Raw genomic sequence first — 24,930 nt, 5'->3', positions numbered from 1 at the left:
AACTTTACTAGCTTTAGGCTAATTTTGTATTGGAGAGCTGTATACATTTATGCAAGTACTGTTTTTCCTGGTAGATTTATGGCAACTCTAATTAAACTAACAAAAATTTAAAGTTTCTAAATCAGTTGAGAAATAAGAATAATTTATTAATAATGTACTAAAATACCTACTGTGATTTGTGCAGCAATATTAAGTGAAAAGAACTGAATTTGAAGATACAAGAACTGAGTTCCTGTCTCACTCCAATATTAACTGGTTCTCCCGTACAATGCTGGGATTATTATTGTGGTGATAATTTCAATATAATTTGAACCTTTTTAAAAGCATGCTTATTATTCATTGTCAGCAAACTTCAATTATGTTTTTTCTTTCTTGCTGTAACCTATGGAAATGGAAAATTAAGTAAACATTGGTTGATGCAGTTTAGGTGTAGGCAGATTGGCTGACTGTCATTATAAAATTCATTATAAAATTCAGAATGGAAATGGAGGTAATTAAGTAATTTAGCTAAGTGATTAGCCAGAAAGTGGAATAGTGAGAGTCACTGTGTGATGAAGGTCACCTGGCACCACTATTGTTGCCTGTTGGGCTGGGATGTGTAGCATTCTTTTACTGACTGCCTGTGAATTGTAGCAGAAAAGCAGCTAGGTCTCCATGTCAGAGGTAGGAGAAAATTGATATCCCATCGTCTCTGTAGTCGCTTTCTGTACTCGGAAGGGTGATACTAATTTTTACTATTTACTCACCATTTTGCCTGTTGCTTTGTATGTCTTCCTTCCCACTTCTTTTCCTCCTGGAAAATATGACCTTTAAAAAAGTGTGTACCTAATACATTTGGGATTTATATTGACATGCTGAAATTTGTATATAATTGAATAATTGTGCTCATCTGACCAGAAATTAAGTGAAGACTTATACTCTGCTCTTGTGTTTTATATTTGAGGTGTTTTTTAGCCTTTTTAGCTCAGTTGGTTAAAATACCACTCATAGCCAAGGTTAGGAATTTGAATCCCCTATTGGTCAATTTGTGTATGTCACTGATTCTAAAGGAAATCCAGCAATCTGGTGCAAATGCTTTCATATAAGTAAGTTCCCACCAATGTTTAAAATAAATGTTTAAATTGATGCTTAAATGTTTAAATTGATGTTTAAGTATGATGCTATATAAAGATTAAATAATTATGCATTATTAAGCTGCTAATTTAGCATCTATGGCTCAAGATTTCTATTAAAAATATTATAAAGTAGAATATTTATCTTTGCTAATAAAATGAAGCAAAAATAGTGGTTAAACTTCTCACTTATCTTTTGTCCTTATTTCCTTTCTTCTTCTCCCTTTTTTATTTTGTTGTCATCAAACTCAGAAAATTTTAAATTGAAATATAATTTGCTACATTTTTCATGTTTTTACAATACAGTGTGCTTTTAGACATTTAAAAGAATCTTATTGTTGAATGTTTTATAAAAATGTAGTCAGAATATGTTTTTTTCTTTTCTAGAAGAAATGGCAACATATCTTCGTTATGTAAGAAGGTTAGATTTTTTTGAAAAGCCAGATTATGACTACCTAAGAAAGCTTTTTACTGACTTGTTTGATCGAAAAGGATATATGTTTGATTATGAATATGACTGGATTGGTAAACAGTTGGTGAGTATGGTATATAGTAAAACATTATTTATAGTATTTATTTTCTTTTTAACAGCAGTGCGGACCCTTCAGTTTAGAAGAGTTGAGAAAAAGTAATTTTTAAAGAGGATTCATTTTGTTTGCCATTTTGGGACATTTCTTAGGTGATATTATGTTATTCCTTACATTTTGTGAAAGTCCTATGTTTGGACTACCTGCTTTTTCGAGCAATGAGTTATTTTTGACTTTTCATCCTGATTTGGTTCTTAATATCGTCTAGTTTTTTTTTTTTTTTTTGTTAAACAGTACTGGGGATTGAACCCAGAGGTACTTTACCACTGAGCTATATATCCCCAGCCCTTTTTATTTTTTGAGTCAGCATCTGGCTTAGTTGCTCAAGCAGGCTTTGAACTTGCCAAGGCTGGCCTCAAATTTGTGATCTTCCTGCCTTAGCCTCCTGAGTTGGTGGAATTATAGGCATGTGTCACTGCTCCCAGATTCAGATATACTTTTTTGTATAATATATTTTCATGATTAGCTTACTGTGTAATACATTGAAATTTGAAAGCTTTTGAAAATTTTCAAACATTGAAAATAAGTGATTTTGTTAGTTTTATTTTAAAAAAATTATTCCTTTAATTTTATTAAAATAATTTATTCTGTTTATGCATTAGAATAAATCTTCATTTTTGTTAAAAAAGTAACCTAAAAGTTATGACATCATTAGAAGTACTTTTTTTTAAAAGATATGTTTATTTAGTTGTAGATAAACAGAATACCTTTATTTTATTTATTTATTTTTATGTGATACTGAGGATTGAACCAGTGCCTTACACATGCTAGGCAAGCACTCTGAGCTACATGCAAACAACTGAGCTACAAACTCAACCCCTTGAAGGTCTTTTGTGGATATAAAAATTAATATTTTAATATAAAATATATTTATATTTAATGCAATATATATTATGTATAAATTAATATTTTTAAAATATTTATTTTTTATATTTTAGGTGGACACAATATCTTTATTTTATTTTTATGTGGTACTGAGGATCAAACCCAGTGCCTCACACATGCCAGGCGAGCACGCTACTACTTAAGCCATGTCCCCAGTCCCCCAAAATTAATATTTTAAGAAGCATTTATTTTATTTTTTTTGGTTGTAGATGAACATGAATACCTATATTTTATTATTTTTGTGTGGCACTGAGGATTGAATTCAGTGCTTCACACATGCTAGGCAAGTGCTTTACCACTGAGCCACAACCCTAGCTCTGCATTTAAATATTAAAAAAAAATTTTAAATAGTACTTATTTAAATAATACAGTGTGCTTTTAGACATTTAAAAGAATCTTATTGTTGAATGTTTTATAAAACATTCCCTTTTATTTTTTTCTTGATCCTTTTAAGTGGCTAAAGAAACAATTTTAAAAGATTTCTAAAGTAGTCTATATCAATACCATTTGTTATTATGTTGTAGCCTACTCCAGTGGGAGCAGTTCAGCAAGATCCTGCTCTATCATCAAACAGAGAAGCACATCAACACAGAGATAAGATGCAACAATCCAAAAATCAGGTTTGATGCCCTTTTTAGTTATACTTATCTTAATTTGTTTCAACATTGAAATACATACTTTTTCTCCAATAGATAAAACATTATACATATAAACATTTGAAGGTTGATAAATTATTTCTCCTAGTTTTCAGTATTAATTTAATAATAATATTAAAATGCTTAATTGTAAATTCCTGATTAATGGTATAAATTTAATGTAATTTTGAGCCATATTTGATACTTTATTAGTATAGAAATTTTTGATATCTTACGGGAATGGATTATAATACCATTTGATCTTTCTAACTGTAGTTTAGTTCAATAAATTATTCACTGAGTTTCTGCTGTTTAAAGCATTTTTCCTTATTTTTTAAAATTAATTTTTTAAATTTATATATGACAGTGGAATGTATTACAATTCTTATTACGCATACACAGCACAATTTTTCATATCTCTGGTTATATACAAAGTATATTCACACCAATTTGTGTCTTCATACATGTACTTTGGATAATAATGATCATCACATTCCACCATCATTTCTAACCTCATGCCCACTCCCTTCCCCCCAACCCCTCTGCCCTATCTAGAGTTTGTCTATTCCTCCCATGCTCCATCTCCCTACCCCACTATGAATCAGCCTCCTTATATCAGAGAAAACATTTGGTATTTGGCTTTTTGGGATTGGCTAACTTCACTTAGCAGTATCTTCTCTAACTCCATCCATTTACCTGCAAATGCCATGGTTTTATTCTCTTTTGTTGCTGAGTAATATTCCATTGTTGTATATATGCCACATTTTTTTAATCCATTCATTTATTGAAGGGCATCTAGGTTGGTTCCACAGTTTAGCTATTGTGAATTGTGCTGGTATAAACATTGATGTGGCTGTGTCCCTGTAGTATGCTGTTTTTAAGTCCTTTTGGTATAGACCGAGGAGAGGGACAGCTGGGTCAAATGGTGGTTGCATTCCCAATTTTCCAAGAAATCTCCATACTGCTTTCCATATTGGCTGTCCCAGTCCCAGTTTGTAGTCCCACTAGCAGTATATGAGTGTACCTTTCCCCCCACATTCTCGCCAACATTTATTGTTGTTTGTCTTCATAATAGTTGCCGTTCTGAATGGAATAAGATGAAATCTTAGATTGGTTTTGATTTGCATTTCTCTAATTGCTAGTGATGATGAACATTTTTTCATATATTTGTTGATTGATTGTATATCCTCTTCTGAGAAGTGTCTGTTCAGGTCCTTGGCACATTGTTGATTGGGTTATTTGTTTTTTTGGTGTTTAACTTTTTGAGTTCTTTATATACCCTAGAGATTAGTCTCTATTTATCTGATGTGTGAGGGGTAGAGATTGGCTCCCAAGATGTAAGCTCTCTCTTTACCTCACAGATTGTTTCTTTTGCTGAGAAGAAACTTTTTAGTTTGAGTCCATCCCATTTATTTATTTATTGTTTAATATTTATTTTTAAATTTTAGATGGACACAATATCTTTATTTATTTTTTTTAATTTTTATGTGGTGCTGAGGATCAAACCCAGTGCGTCATGCATGCCAGGCGAGCACTCTACTGCTGAGCCACAACCCCAGCCCCATCCCATTTATTGATTCTTGATTTTAATTCTTGCGCCAAAGGAGTCTTATTAAGGAAGTTGGGGCCTAATCCCCCATGATGGAGATTAGGGCCTGCTTTTTATCCTATTAGACACAGGGTCTCTGGTTTTATTCCTAAGTCTTTGATCTATTTTGAGTTGAGTATTGTGCCTGGCGAGAGATATGGGTTTAATTTCATTTTGTTGCATATGGATTTCCAGTTTTCCCAGCACCATTTGTTGAAGAGACTATCTTTTTTCCAATGCATGTTTTTGGCACCTTTGTCTAATATAAGATAATTGTAATTTTGTGGGTTAGTCTCTGTGTCCTCTATTCTGTACCATTGGTCTACCGGTCTGTTTTGGTGCCAATACCATGCTGTTTTTGTTACTATTGCTCTGTAATATAGGTCTGGTATAGTGATGCCACGTGCTTCACTCTTCCTGCTAAGGATTGCTTTAGCTATTCTGGATATCTTGTTTTTTCAGATGAATTTCATGATTGCTTTTTCTATTTCTATGAAGAATGTCATTGATTTTGATAGAATTGTATTACATCTGTGTAGTGCTTTTGGAAGTATGGTCATTTGATAATATTAATTCTGCCTATCCAAGAGCAAGGTAGATCTTTTCATCTTCGGAGGTCTTCTTTGACTCTTTAGGGTTCTGTAATTTTTATTATATAGATCTTTCACCTCTTTCATTAAGTTGATTCCCAAGTATTTTTTTTTTTTTTTTTGAGGCTATTGTAAATGGGGTAGTTTTCCTTGTTTCCCTTTCTGAGGATTTGTCACTGATATACAGAAATGCCTTTGATTTATGGGTGTTGATTTTATATCCTGCTACTTTGCTGAATTCATTTACTAGTTCTAGAAGTTTTCTGGTGGAACTTTTAGGGTCTTCTAGGTATAGAATCACATCATCAGCAAATAGTGCTAATTTGAGTTCTTCTTTTCCTATGTGTATCCCTTTTTCTTTTGTCTAATTCCTCTGGCCAGTGTTTCAAGAACTATGTTAAATAGAAGTGGTGATAGAGGGCATCCCTATCTTGTTCTAGTTTTTTGAGGGACTGCCAATATCAACCAGGCCATGATGTTGGTGTGGAGCTTAGCATGGATATCCTTTATGATGTTGAGATATGTTTCTGTTATCCCTAGTTTTTCTAGTGTTTTGAACATACAGGGGTGCTGTATTTTGTCAAGTGCTTTTTCTGAATTTATTGGGATGATCATATGATTCTTATCTTTAAGTCTATTGATATGATGAATTACATTTACTGATTTCCATATGTTGAACCAACCTTGCATCTCTGGGATGAATCCCACTTGATCGTAGTGCACAATCTTTTTGATATGTTTTTGTATTCGATTTGCCAGAATTTGAGAATTTTTTATCTATGTTCATTAGAGACATTGGTCTGAAGTTTTCTTTTTTTCTTTCTTTCAATTTTTTCTTTTGTTTCAATTTCATCTCTGATTTTAATTATTTCCTGTCTTCTGCTGCTTTTGGTGTTGATTTGTTGTTATTTTTCTAGGGCTTTGAGATGTAATGTTAAGTCATTTATTTGTTGATTTTTTCTTCTTTTAAGGAATGAACTCCATGCAATGAATTTTCCTCTTAGAACTGCTTTTCATAGTGTCCCAGAGATTTCGATATGTTTTATCTGTGTTCTCATTCACCTCTAAAAATTTTTTAATCTCCTTCTTGATGTCTTCTGTAACCCATTGTTCATTCAGTAGCATATTATTTAGACTTCAGGTGTTGGAGTGGATTTCTTATTTTATCATTGATTTCTAGTTTCATTCCATTATAGTCTGATAGAATGCAGGGTAGTATCTCTACTTTTTTATATTTGCTAAGAGTTGCTTTGCGGCATGTTATATGGTCTATTTTAGAGAAGGATCCACGTGCTACTGAGAAGAAAGTGTATTCTCTCGTTGAAGGATGAAATAGTCTATATATGTCAGTTAAATCTAAGTTATTGATTGTTAATTATTGAGTTCTGTAGTTTCTTTGTTCAGCTTTTGTTTGGAAGATCTATCTAGTGATGAAAGAGGTGTGTTAAAAATCACCCAAAATTATTGTGTTGTGGTCTATTTGACTCTTGAACTTGAGAAGAGTTTGTTTGATGAACATAGATGCTCCATTGTTTCGGGTATACATATATATTTATAATTGTTAAGTCTTGTTGGTCTATGGTTCCTTGGAGCAGTATATAGTGTCCTTCTTTATCCTTTTTGATTGACTTTAGTTTGAAGTCGGCTTTATTTAATATAAGGATGGAAAGCCCTTCTTCCTTCTGCAGTCCATGTTGAGTGGTATGATTTTACCCAACTCTTTACCTTCAGTCTGTGAATGTCTTTTTCTATGAGATCAATCTCTTGGAGGTAGCGTATTGTTGGATCTTTTTTTTTTTTTGGATCCAATCTGCTAGTCTATGTCTTTTGATTGGTGAGTTTAGGACATTAACATTCAGGGTTCTTATTGAGACATGATTTGTATTCCCAGCCATTTTTATTTATTTTTCTTATTTAATGTGACTTCGTTTCTCCTCTGGTTAGATTTTCTTTAGTGTAATCCCTCCCTCTACTGATTTTCATTGTTGTTTTTCATTTCCTCTTCTTGTAATATTTTACTGAGGATGTTCTGTAGTGCCAGCTTTCTAATTGTAAATTCTTCTAACTTTTGTTTATCATGGAAGGTTTTTATTTCATCATCAAATCTAAAGCTTAGTTTTGCTGGATATAAGATTCTTGGTTGGCATCCATTTTCTTTCAGAGCTTGGTATATGTTGTTCCACAATCTCCTGGCTTTGAGGGTCTAGGTTGAAAAATCTGCTGAGATACGAATTGATCTTCCCCTATATGTGATCTGATTCCTCTCTTTTGCGTCTTTTAAGATTCTCTCCTTATGCTGTATGCTAGGCATTTTCATTATAATGTGCCTTGGTGTAGATCTGTTGTAATTTTGTACATTTGGTGTCTTATAAGCCTCTAGTATTTGGTTTTCCAATTCGTTCTTCATGCTTGGGAAATTTTCTGATATTATTTCATTGAAAAGATTGTACATTCCTTTGGTTTGAAACTCTGTGCCTTCCTCTATCTCAATAACTCTTAGATTTGGGTTTTTGATGCTGTCCCATCATTCTTGGATGTTCTGTTCATGGTTTCTTACTATCTTCACTGTGTGATCAACTTTATTTTTCATATTGTATACTTTGTCTTCATTATCTGACGTTCTTTCTTCCAAGTGATCTAGTCTGTTGGTTGTGCTTTCTATTGAGTTTTTTATTTGATTTATTGTATCCTTCATTTCAAGGATTTCTGACTGTTGTTTTTTTTTTCCAGAGTCTCTCTCTCTCTCTCGAAGTAATCTTTTGCTACCTGTATTTGCTCTCTTATCTCTATGTTGGAGTGATCATTCTTTAATTCACTGATCATTTTAATTATGAACCTTCTGAATTCCTTCTCTGACATTTCATCAACTTCGCTGTCCATGGGTTCTGTTATTATAGTGTCTAGTTTGTTTGGGGCACTTTCCTCCCTTGTGTTTTCATGTTATCTATGTGTCTTCCTTTCTTACAGTGTGGATCTGAGATATTACAGTTTCTTCCCTATATTCTTGTAGTACCTGTGCAGATTGTCTGTACCTCACCTTGATATTGGGCTTCTAGACCCTGCTAGTGTCCCTCAATGTATGCATCTAAAGGTGGTGGTGGCAATAGCCGAGGTAACTCGAGATAATAGTTAAGGTGCCCCATGATGGAAGCAATGTCTTATAGAGATGGGGCTGAAAGGGTGGGCCTCACACTCCTTTGGGATGCCTGCTCTGAGATGCAGCTGCTTTTAGGCCCTGTCTGTTGTCAAAAAGTTATGGGCTACTGCATGGGGAAGGCTATGGCGGTGACTGCAGTATCCTAAGATGGAAGGCTCCAAGGTGGGTGAGGGGTGAACTCGGACCTACCCTGGACCTGGATCCTGCGCAAACTGTTGTGGACAGATCTGGGCCAGGCCTGGGCTCCTGGGGTAGTCTGTTGGTTGGAAGAGGCAGTCCTGTGCTGGAGACTGGGCTCCGGAGGGTGCCTGCCAATGGAGGCGTGGACCCAAGCCTACTGTGAGCCTGGACCCCACACAGGTGGGTGGATCTGGGCTGCTGGGCTTGACGTCCCACGTAATCTACTGGTCGGAAGGGATAGACCTGTGGCAGAGGATGGGCTTCAGTGGCTGGCTGTCCCATGGGTGGAGGAGTGGACCAGGCCTACTGTGAGCCTGGGTCCTGAGTGGGCTAGTGTGGGTGCTCTGGGCTGGTCCTGGGCTCCCGTGGTAGTCTGCTGGTAGGAAGAGGCGGTCCTGTGCTGGAGGATAGGCTCTGGTGGGTGTCTGCCCCACAGATGGAAGGGTGGGACTTGGGCCTGCTGTGAGCCAGGGTGCCCCGCAGGCTGGTTTGGGCCTCCTTATTTCTTTAGAAATGCAGAGGTAAAGAAGACAGTTTAGTCTATAAGAAATGATATATTATAATACACCAATACAAATATGAAGAAAATTTAAAACTTTAAAAATGATGTAACAAGTGACCCTTAGAGCAGTATTTAGTTACGAGCTCATTCAATCTCTGATAACAGATCAAAATGTGACTTGATCCTGGTAAAATCTCTCAAAGCCTCAATATCCTCCTCTATAAAATGGAAATAATGAATGTTAATTCCTATCATATGCTTTTGGTAAATCTCAACTTTTGTGACTGGTATTACTGTTATCATGATTATTGCAATAAATGCACAAATAACTTCATTTCAAAGAGGAATAAGCTATATTGTGTGAAACCTATTAATAAAGTTCCATGGAGGGGTACGTGAATATGTGGGTATCTTGTAAAAATTTTTATGGAAAGGGTGGCTTTTGAGATGGACCTGAAAATGAATGGAATTGTTAAAGGCAAATAATGGAATAGAATAAAGGCCTTTTGAGGCGAGTTAACAGTTAAAAAAACAGAAATTTAAAAATATAAAATTATAGAATTTGAAGAATAGCAAACAGTCCAGTTTTTAATTTTTTTTTTTTTTGTAGTTGTAGATGGACACCATGCCTTTTTATTTGCTTATTCTTGTATGTGGTGCTAAAGATAAAACCCAGTTCCCCACATGTGCCAGGCAAGCACTCTGCCACTCAGCCCCAGCCCCGTACAGTAACTTTTATTAAAAACCATAATAGAAAGAAATGGCTCAGAAGTTGAGACTTAGAGTTTATGTTTTCTGAACTACAGTTTCTTGAGCGTAGTTGGAAGACTTTCAATAATTAATTATTCTCTAAATTTCTCCCCTTTAACTCTTTGGTATTATAATAAGTGAAACTCTTTGTTTATTATTGAATTAAATTATAATTTAAATATTTTATACTGTTAGCTTACTACATATTTCAGACACGGCTTATTTGTTAGATTATAAGCTCACTGAGGGTGGCAATTATATATGTGCAGTCCTCATTGCATTACATGTAGGGAGGTTATATATGTATATATAAAATGCAGATTATGCATATGGAATTTTTAGTAAATCTTTAGGATTTTACAATTATATATAAAGTGTTAGGTATGTGTAGTTGTTCTGAGTAAAGGGTGTATAACTTTTTATTACATTTTTAGAGAATTCTGTGACCCCATAATTTTGCCTGTTACCCTAGATATTTGTCTAAATTTTTAGTATCATTTTCATTTTTTCATATTGTTTAGATTTGACTTCATTTAATTTGTTTCAAAATAAAATTAGAATCTGTTTAATTTTGGTTATGAATTTAGAGGGTTTAATGAAAGGACATTATAGAACCATCATAAATTGTTTTGATGACATATTTAATGCCATGGAGTAATTTTGTATTATATAATTTAATTTAGGAAGTTGAGTGCCGGCGCATTTATTTATTCTACTTGAATTTAACATCTCTACCCCAATGGTTGCTTTGGTCACCCTTTTGCTTGGGCTTCTTTCTTCTAGTATGTTATACTTTGTACTTTGTGGGAAGGTTCTCCTAACTTTGGGTGAAAAAGAAAAGTGCACTGAAGACTTTAGAACATATGTAATTGTGGTAAGAAGCTAGGTAGATTTTTTGAAAAAGCAATAGGCACTGAGTTGCCATCCCTGATGTACTTACTCCTTGTTAGTTTTGTGACCTTCAAAGTGTTTAGTGTTTAATATCTTCATCTGTAAAATGGAGATGATATTATCCATCTCAAAATATGATGGCACATACAAAGTAACTGATGCAGAACCAAACATGTAAGGACTAAAATATTGTATTCTTGTCCCTCCTTATTCCAGGGCTGTATACATTTTCCTGAAATAAAAATATTGACCCCTATTAAAAAATTACTTTTAATTCTACTAGCAGGTTGTTACTAGACTGTGGTTATGGCATATAGATTTGCAAGGGGATCTAAAAACGTTGAGAACTTTTGGCCTGTTTCATAGAAGTAGGCTCTTTGATGTGAACCAGATTAAAAAAAATAAGATGAAAAAAAGCAAGAGAATTCATATATGTAGATTTGTCAGTTTTTAAAAAAAAGCATTTTGTTATATTCTCATAGCATTTTATATAGTTATCCTCATTTTTAAGTAACTTTTCTGTTTTTTCTTATCATTCATACAATCAGAAATAGACTACTAAGCAAGAGGAAAAAATTTTCCAAGACCTTAATTACAGAAATATTTTTTATATTTTAAGAACTATTTTTTACATTATTAAAAATAACTGCTCATGAGAAAACCAATATGGACTTCTACTCTAAGAAAGTATACTGGATGGCCTTTTGTTGTACTTCTAATTTATTTGGAATGCTTTCTTGGGCATGCCGTTTTTACTTCCTTGGTTAGTAAAATTTATTTATAAAGTTAGAGGATAGAGTCTTTGGCCCCAAAGTCCTCTTACTGCTAAAATGTTATGGTTTTATTTTATTTTATTGATCATTACACAATTTAGCAAAAATCTCTCCACATTCCATGTGCAAAGGTAACTGCACCTGATTCAAAATAGTATTTTGAATTTCCTTTTGTGCATTTGCTTTATATATTATGAGGATGAGATGTTTAACATATTGGGTTTTTCTTCTTCCATGCATGCCACATGCATTAAATAAATGGCAGTCGGCAGACCACAGGGCAGCTTGGGACTCCCAGCAGGCAAATCCCCACCATTTGAGAGCTCACCTTGCAGCAGACAGACATGGTGGCTCGGTACAGGTATTTTCTGATTTTTGCATGAGTGATTATTCCCCAAATTTATACAACTAACCCTTTTTTTTGGAACTCGTGGCATGATTTCATATCCTAATGGGAAGCTTGTTGCTGAATTCTATTAATAATTCTTTTCCTTTGTTATTTAACCAAAAAGAATAGAAAACAACAAATTAACATAGTGTGGAAAGACCACCAGGGATACTAAGATTTTTGCCTTTATTCATTTTTTGCAAATACATGCAATAATATTTAAGACATACTCATAACAGATTAGAAAAATGAACTATATTACTTGAAATATGTGTTAAACTTGATTTTTCAATAATTAGCTAATTCTTAATGTTTTAAGTAATAGAACATTTTTATATCTTTCCCATTCATTGATTTTGTCTCCTTCAAACTTAATTTTTAGATATCGAACTTTTTAAAATCCTTGTATCAGAATATACTTGGTGATTAACTAGTCAAATAAATATGATCCTGATTTTTATAATGGGATATTTTGTTTGTATTTAGATAAAAAATTTTTCATGATAATTTTTACCCTCAGTAAATTGTGTGGATTTTTACACAAATTTAAAGCAGTTCTTTATTTATGATTTATTCCTTTTCTCCCTTTTTTATACACTTAAGAACAGCGACTGTAGTCTGCCCTCCTATGACCTCTAAATTTTAATTATTTATGTGCGTTGTAGAAATAGGAAAAGACAATGGAGTCACATATGTCTTTTAAAATGTTGTTTTAAGATATTCTAAATGCTGGCTTAAAGAATATTTAAACAACACTTGTTATCTCAATCCATTTCATTTTAGAGTCTATTTTTATTTTTTATTGATATATTTCTACTTGAATAATTTTCCTTTATAGTTTATCAATTTCGTATTTTTCTTAATATGTATTTAATCAGTTGAATTCAAGATACTCAGAAGCAGGAACAGCATGAAATGAAATGAGCCATTCTGAATCTGTGACTTTCTTCTCTGACCACTGCACTTTATTCCATAGAACTGATCATTGTCAATGCAGCACTGTAAAGTATTCCCGGCTGTTTAGTGTTAACATGGAGGGTGAAATCTCTCACAGTTTTTGACCTACAGAAAGTTCTGCAGATATTCGTTATTTCAGATGTGTTTTAATAGAAACTGAGGAGCAGAGTCTAAACTTGAAATCCCTGCCTTTCCAGAATTATATAACAGACCAGGCATGCAAGTTGCCAGATTGATGACATTGTGCTTATAAGCACAGTGACTGGAGTCAGATTGGGTTCAAATTTTGTGTCTCAAATTATTTATCAGTAAAAAGAGGATGTTAATAATACATTTACATCTACCTCATGGTTTTATTGGTGAAGTATAATTTTAAAAAGTATTTAGCATGGAGACTGGGAATTAGTAGTAGATGAGTAGAATCTATTGTTTTTACAAAGTGTAAGAAACTTTGACTAGTATTTTTATGCATCTCTGGGGAGTATAGAGAGGCACAGTCAAAAGAGCATGGTCAAATGGAATTTTTTTTTTTTTGTAATTCTGTTTTCTTAGTGAAATCATATTAATTCACAACTATAACTTTGAAATGTACCTACTAAAGAGACTAAAGAATAATGTTCAAATATATGAAGATTTTATTTTGAATCTATTCTTGGTCTGTGTGTGTTTTGGAAAACAAAACAAAATCGATTGACTATTCCACCTGTGTTCCCCCTTAGAATCATTGGTAATGAATATGGCTGAGAAACAGACTTATCCCATTCAGTTTTTTTTTAATCCTTATTCACAAAAAATCTCTATAAATGATTACTAGGTGCTAGGTATTGCTCTAGGCTCTTTCATGAAAGGAAGAATACAAAGATATGGTACCTATCTCCATGGAAATTTCAGTCAGTAGAGGAGGCTAATAAGTAGGCTGTGTAATATGTAGAGATGGCACAAAGTGCTAGGAATATAAATGGGAAAAGCACCTAACCTAGATTTAGTGGGTCGAAATTTCCCAGAAAAAGTAATAGCTAGGTAAATTGAGACCTAATGAATCGGCAAGGAGTTAATCAGCTGAAGAAGGTAGAAGGGCTCAGGAGAACCGTGTACCAGTCAGGCTGAGAAGACAACATGTCATGGAGGTCATGGAGGACAGAGACACATTGAGTAATTGAATTCATTCTGCTACGTGTTGAGAAATGAGAGAGGTAGGCAGGAAGCAAATCATGAAGGATCTAATAGGTCCTCTAATTAAATTTGGACTTTATTCTGAAGATATTGAGTAGGGGCTAATATTGGTAGGGGCTAATTTGTTTCAATTAGTGTTTTCTAAAGACTACTTTTGCTAGAGACTTGATTGAAGGGAGAAAAGTCTGAACTACAGCTATCAAAAGTGTGTAGCTGAGGAACAATGGTGATGGAGATGAAGAGAAATGAGAGCACTTGAAAAATAATTAGAAGGTGGAGTTTAGTTGGTTATGGGGCCTGAGGGGAAAGGAAGAGTTCAGTTATTTCTTTTTAATATGTTTCTACATATCCTGACAAATCAGATCTCTAAAATTAGTTTTAAATATATACTAGTGATAGATAATGACAGTCTCTAATTCCATTGTAACTGTGCCTTTCACTGTAGCACAGTGTCATTGAGCTCAGTGCTGCTTGAAAATCTAATCCTATGAATTTGGAGGGTGGGAAACTGAGCTGAAGGCATATATTAAGGACACTACTGTACTGAAAAATCATGTTACATAGTAAATAGTGTACCTCATCATAGTTTTGGAACCTCTTGTTTGAAAGTCTTTAGTTTGAATGATAGGATTTTGAGCTCTTGGGGGAAGAAAGGAGTAGAATCAAAAATGGTACAGAATAAATATTGTGCAACTTGATACTATTAAGAAAAATACAGGATAACATTAATTGTTGTAATAAGCAATCTGGTATTTTTGCAGTATACCATCAGAAATACAAATACATATGATGATAACAGGAAAATAATTTGACAAATATATCTTGCAGTTGTGAGAAAACATACATGTTGAAATGTCAGGACTAATATTTGTCATATCTCAGTCAGTTCTACATTACAGTAATTCTGAATGCTGACCTTTCTAAAACATTTCTAAAATGGGGTTTCAGCCTTCTCTATAAAATCTTTGAAAATAATGGAGTTACTAATGAGGAACAAAATTGAGTGACTGTTATAATCACATTTTTTAGCCATAGATTTCTGGGGAGCTGAAATTGTAAGAGAGGTAATGGAAGGAGTATAGTGACCAGTGTAGTCACCTGCTTTTATATGTAAATAATTTTTAGTTCATCTCCTTTAGTTTAGCTTAGGAAATTCATTTTCAGATATCACTGGGGCAAAGCAGTATTATTAACTTATTTTGATATTCTTTTTATAATAACATTTAAAGTAACATCTTTAAGTGTTATTATAAATGTTATTTAAGATTTGAATGCTCAAAGAAAATTGTACTCTAATACCTTTGTAAGTAAAAGTTAAATTGAAAATTTGTTTGGTTTATTTTTGTTGAAAGTTCATGAAATTGTTCCTATACTCAATGGTCATCTTTCGGGATATAATGAATATCAATTGTAGCTTTAGCTACAGTTTTTAAGACTATATGTAAGAAAGTTGGTTTCAAATAATATATGTGTAGCTTTAAACAAGTCCAGTAAACTCTTTGGAACTATGTCAGTTTTTAGTGTGCTTTTAAAAAAAACTTGTAGAAAAAAAAACTGAGTATACAAGTAGAACATGTAATGTTTTAGTATCTCTAATACATTTGTTGGATTTGAGATCTGGTTAATTAACAGATTATATTGAGCCTCTACTGTGCACTTGGTAATGATGCTTGTATGAAATTAAATAGAAATTAGGAAGATAGTATTATAAACAATTTGTATAAATTCATTATTTTTATACAGTATAGTTGGGAATGTAGCTCAGTGGTAGAGTGCTTGCCTATAGTGCATGAAGCCTTGGGTTCAATCTTATCACCAGGTGGGGAAGAAGATTCATATTTGGAAATAAATTAATTTGCTTTTAAAAGTTATTGACCACAAAGATATTGTGACAAAAAGGTACTTAACATTGAAAGGAAGGGAAAGTGGTGTGAGATCAGAGAAAGTAGGCAAGTATCATGTCATGAGGGACTTTGCCAATGGAAAGGATATAGAATATATATTTTTACAGAGGAAAGAGTATAGAATATAGCTTTTATAGAGGAAAGAATATAGATTTTTATTCTCAGTGAAATGGGAAGCCAATAGTTGGAGCATTTTAAGCAGGAAATACACCCAGTTGATTTACATCTTAAAAGGAGTACTGTGGTTGCTGTGTGGATAATACATTTTACTTGGAGTACAAGTAAAACCAGAAGACCAGTTAATAGGCTTTTACTCTTATTTACAAAGAAAACATGGTGGCTTGATAATAGGGCCTAGTAGTAATAGAACTGGGGAGAACTGATTAGGTATGGGGTATGTTTGGGGAAGATTTAACAGGACCTATTTATGTATTAGATGTGGGGTTTAATTCAAAGAGGAATCACGGTGTTCCTATATTTGGGGCTTGAACAACTATGGAGATGAATAGAGTTGCCATTTCTTTAAATGGGCAATAGGTGATGGAGGCCTGAGCATGATTACAGATTGAAGTGAACCCATCAGAAGGGCAATATGAAAATTTTCAAGGAAATTAACTCATGAGGTAGTGATGTATCAAAGAGAAGGGGTATACAAGAGGGAATTGATTGAGACATTAGTGGAGCAGTTAGCTTTCAAGCCCAGGAAGAGGAGGATAGAAGACAGAAATTTTAAGATGTAAGGGAAGTAAGTTGAAAATGCAAGTAGTATGACTTTATCTTCAGTAAAATGCTAGACTTATTACTATATTTGTTATGAACAGCTTCCTACTAATTGTTTTGTACTCTTCCTATTAACTTTCTAATTTAAGTATTTTAACCTTTACTTTGTGTGTGTGTGTGTGTGTGTATGTGTGTGTGTGTGTGTATGTGTGTGAGATATATATATATATATATATATATATATATATATATATATATATTTTTTNACTTTGGGTGTGTGTGTGTGTGTGTATGTGTGTGTGTGTGTGTATGTGTGTGAGATATATATATATATATATATATATATATATATATTTTTTTTTTTTTTTAACAGGTTGTAAGTTCCACAAATGGAGAGTTAAACACAGATGACCCTACTGCAGGACGTTCAAATGCACCCATCACAGCCCCTACAGAAGTAGAAGTGATGGATGAAACCAAGTATGTATTCATTTTGCTTGTTTTAATAACTTCTTTTCTTATACTATGCATGTTCGAGATTTATAGTCACATAAAATTATTTCAGAGAATTTTTCTTTCAAGGAATAAATGCATGCAAAACAAGTGGTGTGATTAATTATTTTAATCACTAAATTTAAAATAGTCTTATTCTAGTAAATATTTTAATAATAAAAAGTAGTTATTTAAGAATTGTGCTCATATTCTTATATATAAGTAATAATAAGTTTTTAGTTTTTAACATTTAGGATTGTTGCATGAAGGTTTATTCCTGTATTATTATTTTTTTCCGTAAGAATAAGAATCAGTTTTTTTCTAGAATGTTGCATGCTTTACTATTGGTTTTAAAAATATAAGTTCTAATAATGCTGCTTGGAAAAATTAAGCATGAAAAATAATGTGATCATTTCAGTGTGGGCTGATTCTGATGATCTCTTTCTCTCTCTCTCTCTTTCTCTCTCTCTTCTTGTATTTTTTTTTTCCCGTGTGTGTGTATATAGCTGCCAGAAAGTGTTGAACATGTGGTGAGTTTTCAAGTATAGGCAGGCAGAAAATAGCTCCATTGACTATAATTTCAAAGATTTAGCACTGCTTTTTTTTTTTTCCCCCTAAACAAACCTCTTAACTTAGAAGCTACAGTTGGTAAAAGTTATTTGAAAATATTTGCTGTCATTGCCATCAGCTCTTTAGAAGCAAGAAATAATTGTTTGAGGAGCTTTTTTGCCTGCTACAACTATTTTCCTCAAATGACATTAATTTTGGGGCACTTTTTAATTGCATAGATGGAATGTGAACACTGCTTTTGCTTATGCATTTGTTTTCTAACAACGGGTTTTTGTTACTTTACAACAGATATATTTTTGAGTTAAGTTTTCTTTTTTCCTGTTTGTCATTATTAAATACACTTAGCAGATTCCTCCTTCCCCCATAGTATCACTAAAATAGTATTTCACTTACTAACCAATTATCGTCATTGCATACCATATTCTTGTTAAACTGTCATGAGAGAAAAATTTAGAAATCCTCTAAATAGTCCTGATAATCAACAACATTATGAAAAGTAATATCTTTATTAGTAGAAATAATATTGAATTTAAATTACATTCTGGCTTTTAGTTGTAATACTGTGCTTAAAATGCTTTTCTCAGTTTCAGGATAAATTTTGAGTCAGCATGGAGTGAATAAAGGAAGTTGCTTAGAGTAGTGAATTTTGAAGCATTTTACTTATTCACTCTTTTTAGTTATGTGCAAACATTACATACAATTTCTTAAAAAATGCTCATTTGTTGGCTGTAAAATGAGACTACTTTTGTGGATATTTCTTTTTAAAGAGCACTTTAATTTCCATTTTAATCAGTTTTGACTCTAGAATTTATGGACACTGTGACTAAACATAAGAGTATTCAAGATATAATTAGTTAGTGATTTACTTATGTGTTTTTAAATAAAAAATAAAAATAGCAGTTTATGTATGTGAATTTTAGATACCACCCTAAGAATACTTAGGAAAGTATAGTGGCACTGTGGCAAGTTAGAATGTATTTATTCTTTGCAGTTAAATATGGATTGTAGAATCCTACTTTTACCACTTATTTGTTACATTCTTTAAGCTTGTTTCTTTTTCTGTAAAATGATGCTAATAATATCTACCTTATAGGTTATTGAGAAAATTAAATGTGATAAAGTGCTTATGTTTTGTTTGGCACATGGCAGGTACTCAGTAGCTGTTATCATCCCTTTCTGTTTCTTCATTATCAGCTTCCAGTGGTCTTTCTCATCTGCATTCTTTCTAATCTTGTGCCTGTTCATCAGTGTCCCATAATATTACTTCTATACACACCCTCTTCTCTGAAACTGGCAATTTCTGTTAACATCATTCTAGAGATTTGCTTTCAATTAAATCTATTACATTTATCTGTTGGTTTATTCAACAGTTATACTATTGGATTTCAGAAATATCTGATACTGGGCTTGTTTTAAGTAGGTTACAACTAACAAGAAAGATTGTAGTTGTTTTAGGATGTATCAGTATGATATACATATTATGAAACAAGTATTAAAATCTTAGAATTTGTAAAGAAAAGACCACTTCCTGACTTGGATAATGAGAGAATGCTTTATGAAGGTGGCTTTGAAGAATGGTGTAGTAATTTATTTAGTTGGTATGGGTGTTTTTGTGTGTGTTTATGGGTTCAGGTCTCATTTCTGTAGGCATTGGAGAATGAGATTGAAGAAAGTGATGGGAAAGCTATTCCTGAAGGAACTATTCTCAATTGCTTGGAGCATCGGGTCCAGATTTCTTGCCATGACACCAAAGCCCTTTTACATTTTCATAATCTGGCCCCTGACTTTTTTTCCCCAGCCCTATTTTTCATTCTAAAGTCTATGTTCCATCGATTTGTTAAGTCTGCCTTTGTTATATTATTCTCTTTATGTACCTCTCACTTTCATGAATTTCATGAAATCAAGGCTTTTTTATCTTCACATCCCTAGTAGTCAAAATAGTACATCTCAATATATTATTAGTACATGATTGACTAAGAAATGTGGTATACCAGTGTGATGGAATGCCATCCAACAACATAAAGAAGTGAAATTGAAAACATTTTAAGTGAAAGAAGCCGGACAAGAGGACACATGTTATGTGATTCTGTTTAAATATACTGTCAGTTTAGGCAAATATGCAGACAGGCACAGGAAGTAGATTAGTGGTTGCCTAAGGCAGAGAATAGGTGGATGGGAGTGACTGCTAATTGATAATGGAATTTCTTTATAGTCCGACGAAAATGTTATGAGATTAGTGGTGATGACTGTGCAATGCTGGATGTACTATACAGTATTGCATTGTACATGTTAAAGGGTGAATTTTATGTTATGCAAACTATTCTTTAATAAAACTGTGTTAAGGGGAAGAAAAGATAGCAACCCGTCATTTCAGTGAAAGTTTACTCTAGAAGGGTTCCAGGAATCCTTAGAACTTTTCTGCCTCTTCACTAAAAACTCTTCAAATGTAAGGTTTTGTCTTTCCTTTAATTAGGTTAGTTCTTAACATCTCTATAAGTTCCTTAATAAGTTCCTTTTATTCTCTTTTTCTATGATTAAGAAATCTAAGTATACTTTCCTTTCGTAGATTAAATCATATGGCTGTCTTCCTTCTGTTACCATTTTGCAGAGAACCTGCTGGGAATCTGCCTAGAATTCTGTTTCAGAATTTCTTTCCTTTTTCTGATTGGCAAAGATCCTCTTACCTAGTCCCATTATTTAAAATGTATTCTCTGTTGGACATTTTAGCATTCTCAGGTTTCTTAAAATAGTACCTCATTGGGACACATAATTTCCAAATGACAGAAAATATTCTGTTCCCTCATGTATAAGTTGGCTTCTTCATTAGTAAAGAGATTTTGCTTTATCTGTTTTAGGTGAGAATTTTGTTTCAAGGTCATACAAATGATAGCAAGCTCATCATTCCTTCCAGAAATTTAGAACAAGATTTCCTTTAGTTTAATTATTATTTTTTAGGTAGTAGGATACTATCTGTGTTTGTTTCTTCCACTTCTTTTCCCCCTACTAATATTCACTGAACAGATTATTGTTTGTTAGAAGATTATGAAGATATGTCAAGGCTTCCATAGCACCAGAGAGACAGGAAGTACATCAGTGACTTTCCTATAGTGTTTTCAACCTTAGTTTTGCATTATAATCACCTGGGGAGTTTGAAAATATACTTAGGTTATACATTCAGAGTTTCTGATTTAAGTAGTTTATCTGTGGTGAAATCTAATTATCAGTATTTTTAAAAAGTTTCCAGAGAGATTCTAAGGAACAACTGGCTTGAGAACCATTCATATAATGCAAGGCATTATGAGATTCACACTACAGTAGAGGGACAAAATGTTATTGGAATTTAGGGAACAGAGCATGTACTTCTAGCTGGGAAGTTCAGAGAAATCCAAATGGTTAAGAGTACTTTTGCAATAGTTCTGAAAGATAAGCATAATTTTTTAAATTGGGTAGCTCAAAATAGATAAGCATATTTGACAAGGAGAATTAGTGGAAGGAGTCAGAGAGAAGAGGTTGAGCAGTGATGTGGGGCAAGGAAAAAATGGAGCAAGTTTGAGGAGTAACCCCTGTGAGTGTAGAAACTATGAATACGTTAATGGAAACTGCAACTGGCTATGTGTCCAGTCCCAAAGGACTATGATAGCCAGGGAAGGAAATATGAACATTATATTTCTCACTACAAGAAAGCAAGCTGTGATTTAAATCTAGAAACAATACAATCCAGTTGGACTTTAGGAAAATTAATCTGGCAGCAGTTAAGAGGCTCTGTCACTTTCTGGGGTTCATCAGATTGCAAAGAGTGGCTCAAAACTACAAATGAAGTTTTCCTGTGAAACTAGATAGATAATTTATATTTTGGGTTAGTAGTCTCTAATAATTAAACTGTTGTTTAAAAATTATATTAGGATGCCAGGTGTGGTGACATATGCCTGTAATCCCAGTGACTAGGGAGGTGAGGCAGGAGGATCACAAGTTTGAGGTCAGCCTCAGCTACTCAGTGAGATCTTATCTCAAAATATGAAAAGGGCTGGGGAATGTAGTTCAGTGGTAAAGCACTTGTGGATTCAATTCTGAGTACACACACAAAAAAGGTATTAAGATGACGGTTTGGGTCCATTTAGTTTCTAAGAGTTCAGGACTTTGATAGTCTTTAAAATTATAAAGATTAACAAAACATGTTTCCTCAAGGACCATCTTAATAAGAAAGAGAAAGGCATTAAAATTATGGTACAAAATAATAAATAGTGTGTAACTTGTTTTAGGGCGAGGATAAATGGATTTTAGGTGCAAGGAAGAGCATCTGTAAAGATAAGGGAATATAAAGACCATATGGTATGTTCTAGTGCCTCGTTCTGTTCCTCCCTTCCTGCTTAATGCAACATGTGACCGAGAAGAGCATAGACATAAACTGGGAGCCAAATTTGAAGAGTATTGTGGACTTAATTCCTTAGCCAATGTAGAACCATTGATGAGATTTAAGAGGAAAAGGACATGGTTGTATTTATGATTGAGACACTGAATGGCAGATTGGCGAGTAGACTGCAAATTCCATTAAAAGACTAATCAATCACAGAAGCAGGATGAAAATTTCTGAACTAACCTAGCATGAGAAGATACAAAATACAAACAGGAAAATTTTTGCAAGTCTTCCAGACTGAGAGACTTGCCCATGGATAGAGAGGAAAAATTGGAGTTGAGGATAGGCCTATATATTCCTACCTGGAGTAGTGATGTGGATGGTTTTCCTGTTTAATCATAATTCTTCTTGTTTAATTGAGCAGTTCCTCATTTTTAAAAATCAAGAGATTCAAAGTTAGAAATATTACATTTAAAGTATTAAGGGAAAAAAATCCTTTGTTCAACAATTAAAGATTAGATGTCATAAAATATTTTCTGTATACTCATCAACGCAGGTCAGGAGAAACTAGATTCTGAAGTCTTAAGTGGGTAGGTTCTGGGAGGCACAAATAATCTTGGCTGAAGGATGAGCCAGTGAGTTGTTGTGGTAAGTAAGAGCTTCTGATCCAGATAGGAAATCATTTCAGTTTTGGGATGGGTTTGAGAGAAATAAGTGTATTACAGAGATCCAGGCAAACAAAGCAAATTCTAGATGAGGAGAAAGGCAATGAATAGAGGGGAAATGTTGGTGCATTATCAATAGCAAAACCTTGGTCCTTGCCATCTATGTTTTCTTCATGGTTCAGGAATTTGATCCATTATGATTCTTGTTCCCTAGTAACATTTAAAGAAACAACCTTAGAATTCATCAGAAGAACTTAATATTTAATCCCAAAGGGTTTGGGAGTAGCTTTAAAGCTTTAGGCTAGCTACTGAATGATGTCAGATAATGATTCTTCCTTGGGAGAACCTGTTGGCTCAGTAGAACAACATAAGGAATAATAAAGAAGGAGCCAGGGGGAGGGGAGAAGACAGCATTGACAAGAACATGATTTTAATGTTCGATAAGCTTAATCAGTTTCCTCAGGTTAGTTGCCAGTAGCCTATACCCAAAGAAACCCCAAGTGAGTATGAATTAATGAGCAAGAAAATACAAACAGCAAAGAGAGAAAATATATTTTAAAATTTGCATGTATGGATAATTTTCTAATATCAGATAGTTGAATTTATTTATAAAATAATTTGCTCATATTATCTGTGAGAACTGTTATATGTGCTAATTCCTAGAATCCTTGCTGTTATTATAGTAGTTATCCATATTAACTGGTGTTCACACCCTGCTTTCAACCATACCAAGGGCTAAAATTACTTTGAGATAGATAGATATATATATTTGCCTATGCTCATATAATTTGAAGGCATGGAACCATGTAGTATCTGCAGTGTTCAGCCTATAGTATCAGACTGAAGCTCTTTTGGAAATGGACAAATAGAAGAAGTGACCCTGCTGTTACATTTAGGGAGCAGTGCTTCTTAACCTTGGGATTGAGACTCCTTTAAGAATCTTCTGCAAACCATTTTTCTCCAAAACAGAATATTTTAGGCACTACAATACCATTTTATGAGGTTTTACTAGAGTTTGTGTTCCATGGCTATGAACTGTAGAGTTAGAATATGCTTGAGCATTTTGACTAACTTCTAGAAATTAGTTGCATTTAGGAGAGAAAGCATTCTTTTATTAACAAATATTAAATGAGTGTCAGCTTTATGTTAATTTGTTGGAATATATCTGTGAGCAAGTCCTTAGAAAGATTAAATTCTAATGTGAAAGAATATTATGAATAAATCGAAGAATTTTAAAGTGGTAGTAAGTAATTAGAGGAAAATAATACTGATATAATACAGTGATTGTATGAGAGTAGGTTTCTGATTATTAACCACTAAAACTATAAATCAGCTGTTTTGGAAATGATTTTTAAGAAATTAGCCACAGATTAAAACACCATTTTCTTCTTATCTTGTGTAATTATGTATTTTGAAATCTGTATGCATGAATGTTGCATACATTCATATCACATAAAGCAATGCTGCCCTCTGGTGGTAGTCATCTTAATAGCGGAGCAGTCCTTCGCAAATCTATTTTAAGAGGATTTTAGTGGGATATCTTTCTGAAAAATGTAAGTCTTTGTTTCGATTGTTTTTGAACTTAAAGGCTACAACTAGAATTCATCCATAACTCATATTTAGTCTCAAATAAATGCTTGGCATGGTTTTCTGTACTTGATAATACAAGTACAAGTATTTATACTATTTGAAAAAAGTTTATTTAAGAAATGGGAAGAAGCTGGCTCAAAAACAATACTGGAAAAATAAACTAGGTAATGTGAATCACAAATACAAGTGTGGAAAATCTGGGACTTGAGCTTGTTCCTTAAAACTTGTATTACATTAAATTTCCTGTTCTAAAAGGCTTCCATATATTAAAGTCCCTTTTTAGTACAAAGTTTTTTAAAGAATGTTCTTTGGGATTTGAAATGACAAATAATAGTATTTAGGAACAATGAACATTATTAAAATAACTTTGTATTAAATAATTATTTTCCAATGAAATATGACCAGATTCTTAAATGTAATACTTTCAGTGTTTGGCCTTTCTTCTAAATACCTCCCCCCCCCCCCCC

General features: G+C 33.3%; 1 protein-coding gene across 11 annotated transcripts in view; it reads left to right on the top strand.

Moving 5' to 3' along the window:
* Csnk1g3 (casein kinase 1 gamma 3) overlaps nt 1–24,930 on the top strand; it is a 115,258-nt gene that overhangs the window by 82,038 nt on the left and 8,290 nt on the right. For 2 of the 11 annotated variants that reach the window (XM_048811832.1, XM_015486692.2), the window contains 5 exons: nt 1,500–1,648; nt 3,109–3,204; nt 11,916–12,011; nt 17,166–17,272; nt 17,791–17,814. In XM_048811832.1, coding sequence (XP_048667789.1) covers nt 1,500–1,648; nt 3,109–3,204; nt 11,916–12,011; nt 17,166–17,272; nt 17,791–17,814 — 472 coding nt within the window. The remainder of the gene's footprint in view (nt 1–1,499; nt 1,649–3,108; nt 3,205–11,915; nt 12,012–17,165; nt 17,273–17,790; nt 17,815–24,930) is intronic. The other 9 variants (XM_015486700.2, XM_015486703.2, XM_048811834.1 and 6 more) reach the window with 9 other exon arrangements.

This window comes from Marmota marmota, unplaced genomic scaffold (genome assembly GCF_001458135.2).
Source record: "Marmota marmota marmota unplaced genomic scaffold, marMar, whole genome shotgun sequence".
Classification (NCBI taxonomy): domain Eukaryota; kingdom Metazoa; phylum Chordata; class Mammalia; order Rodentia; family Sciuridae; genus Marmota; species Marmota marmota.
This window is presented reverse-complemented; position numbering and strand designations above follow the sequence as displayed.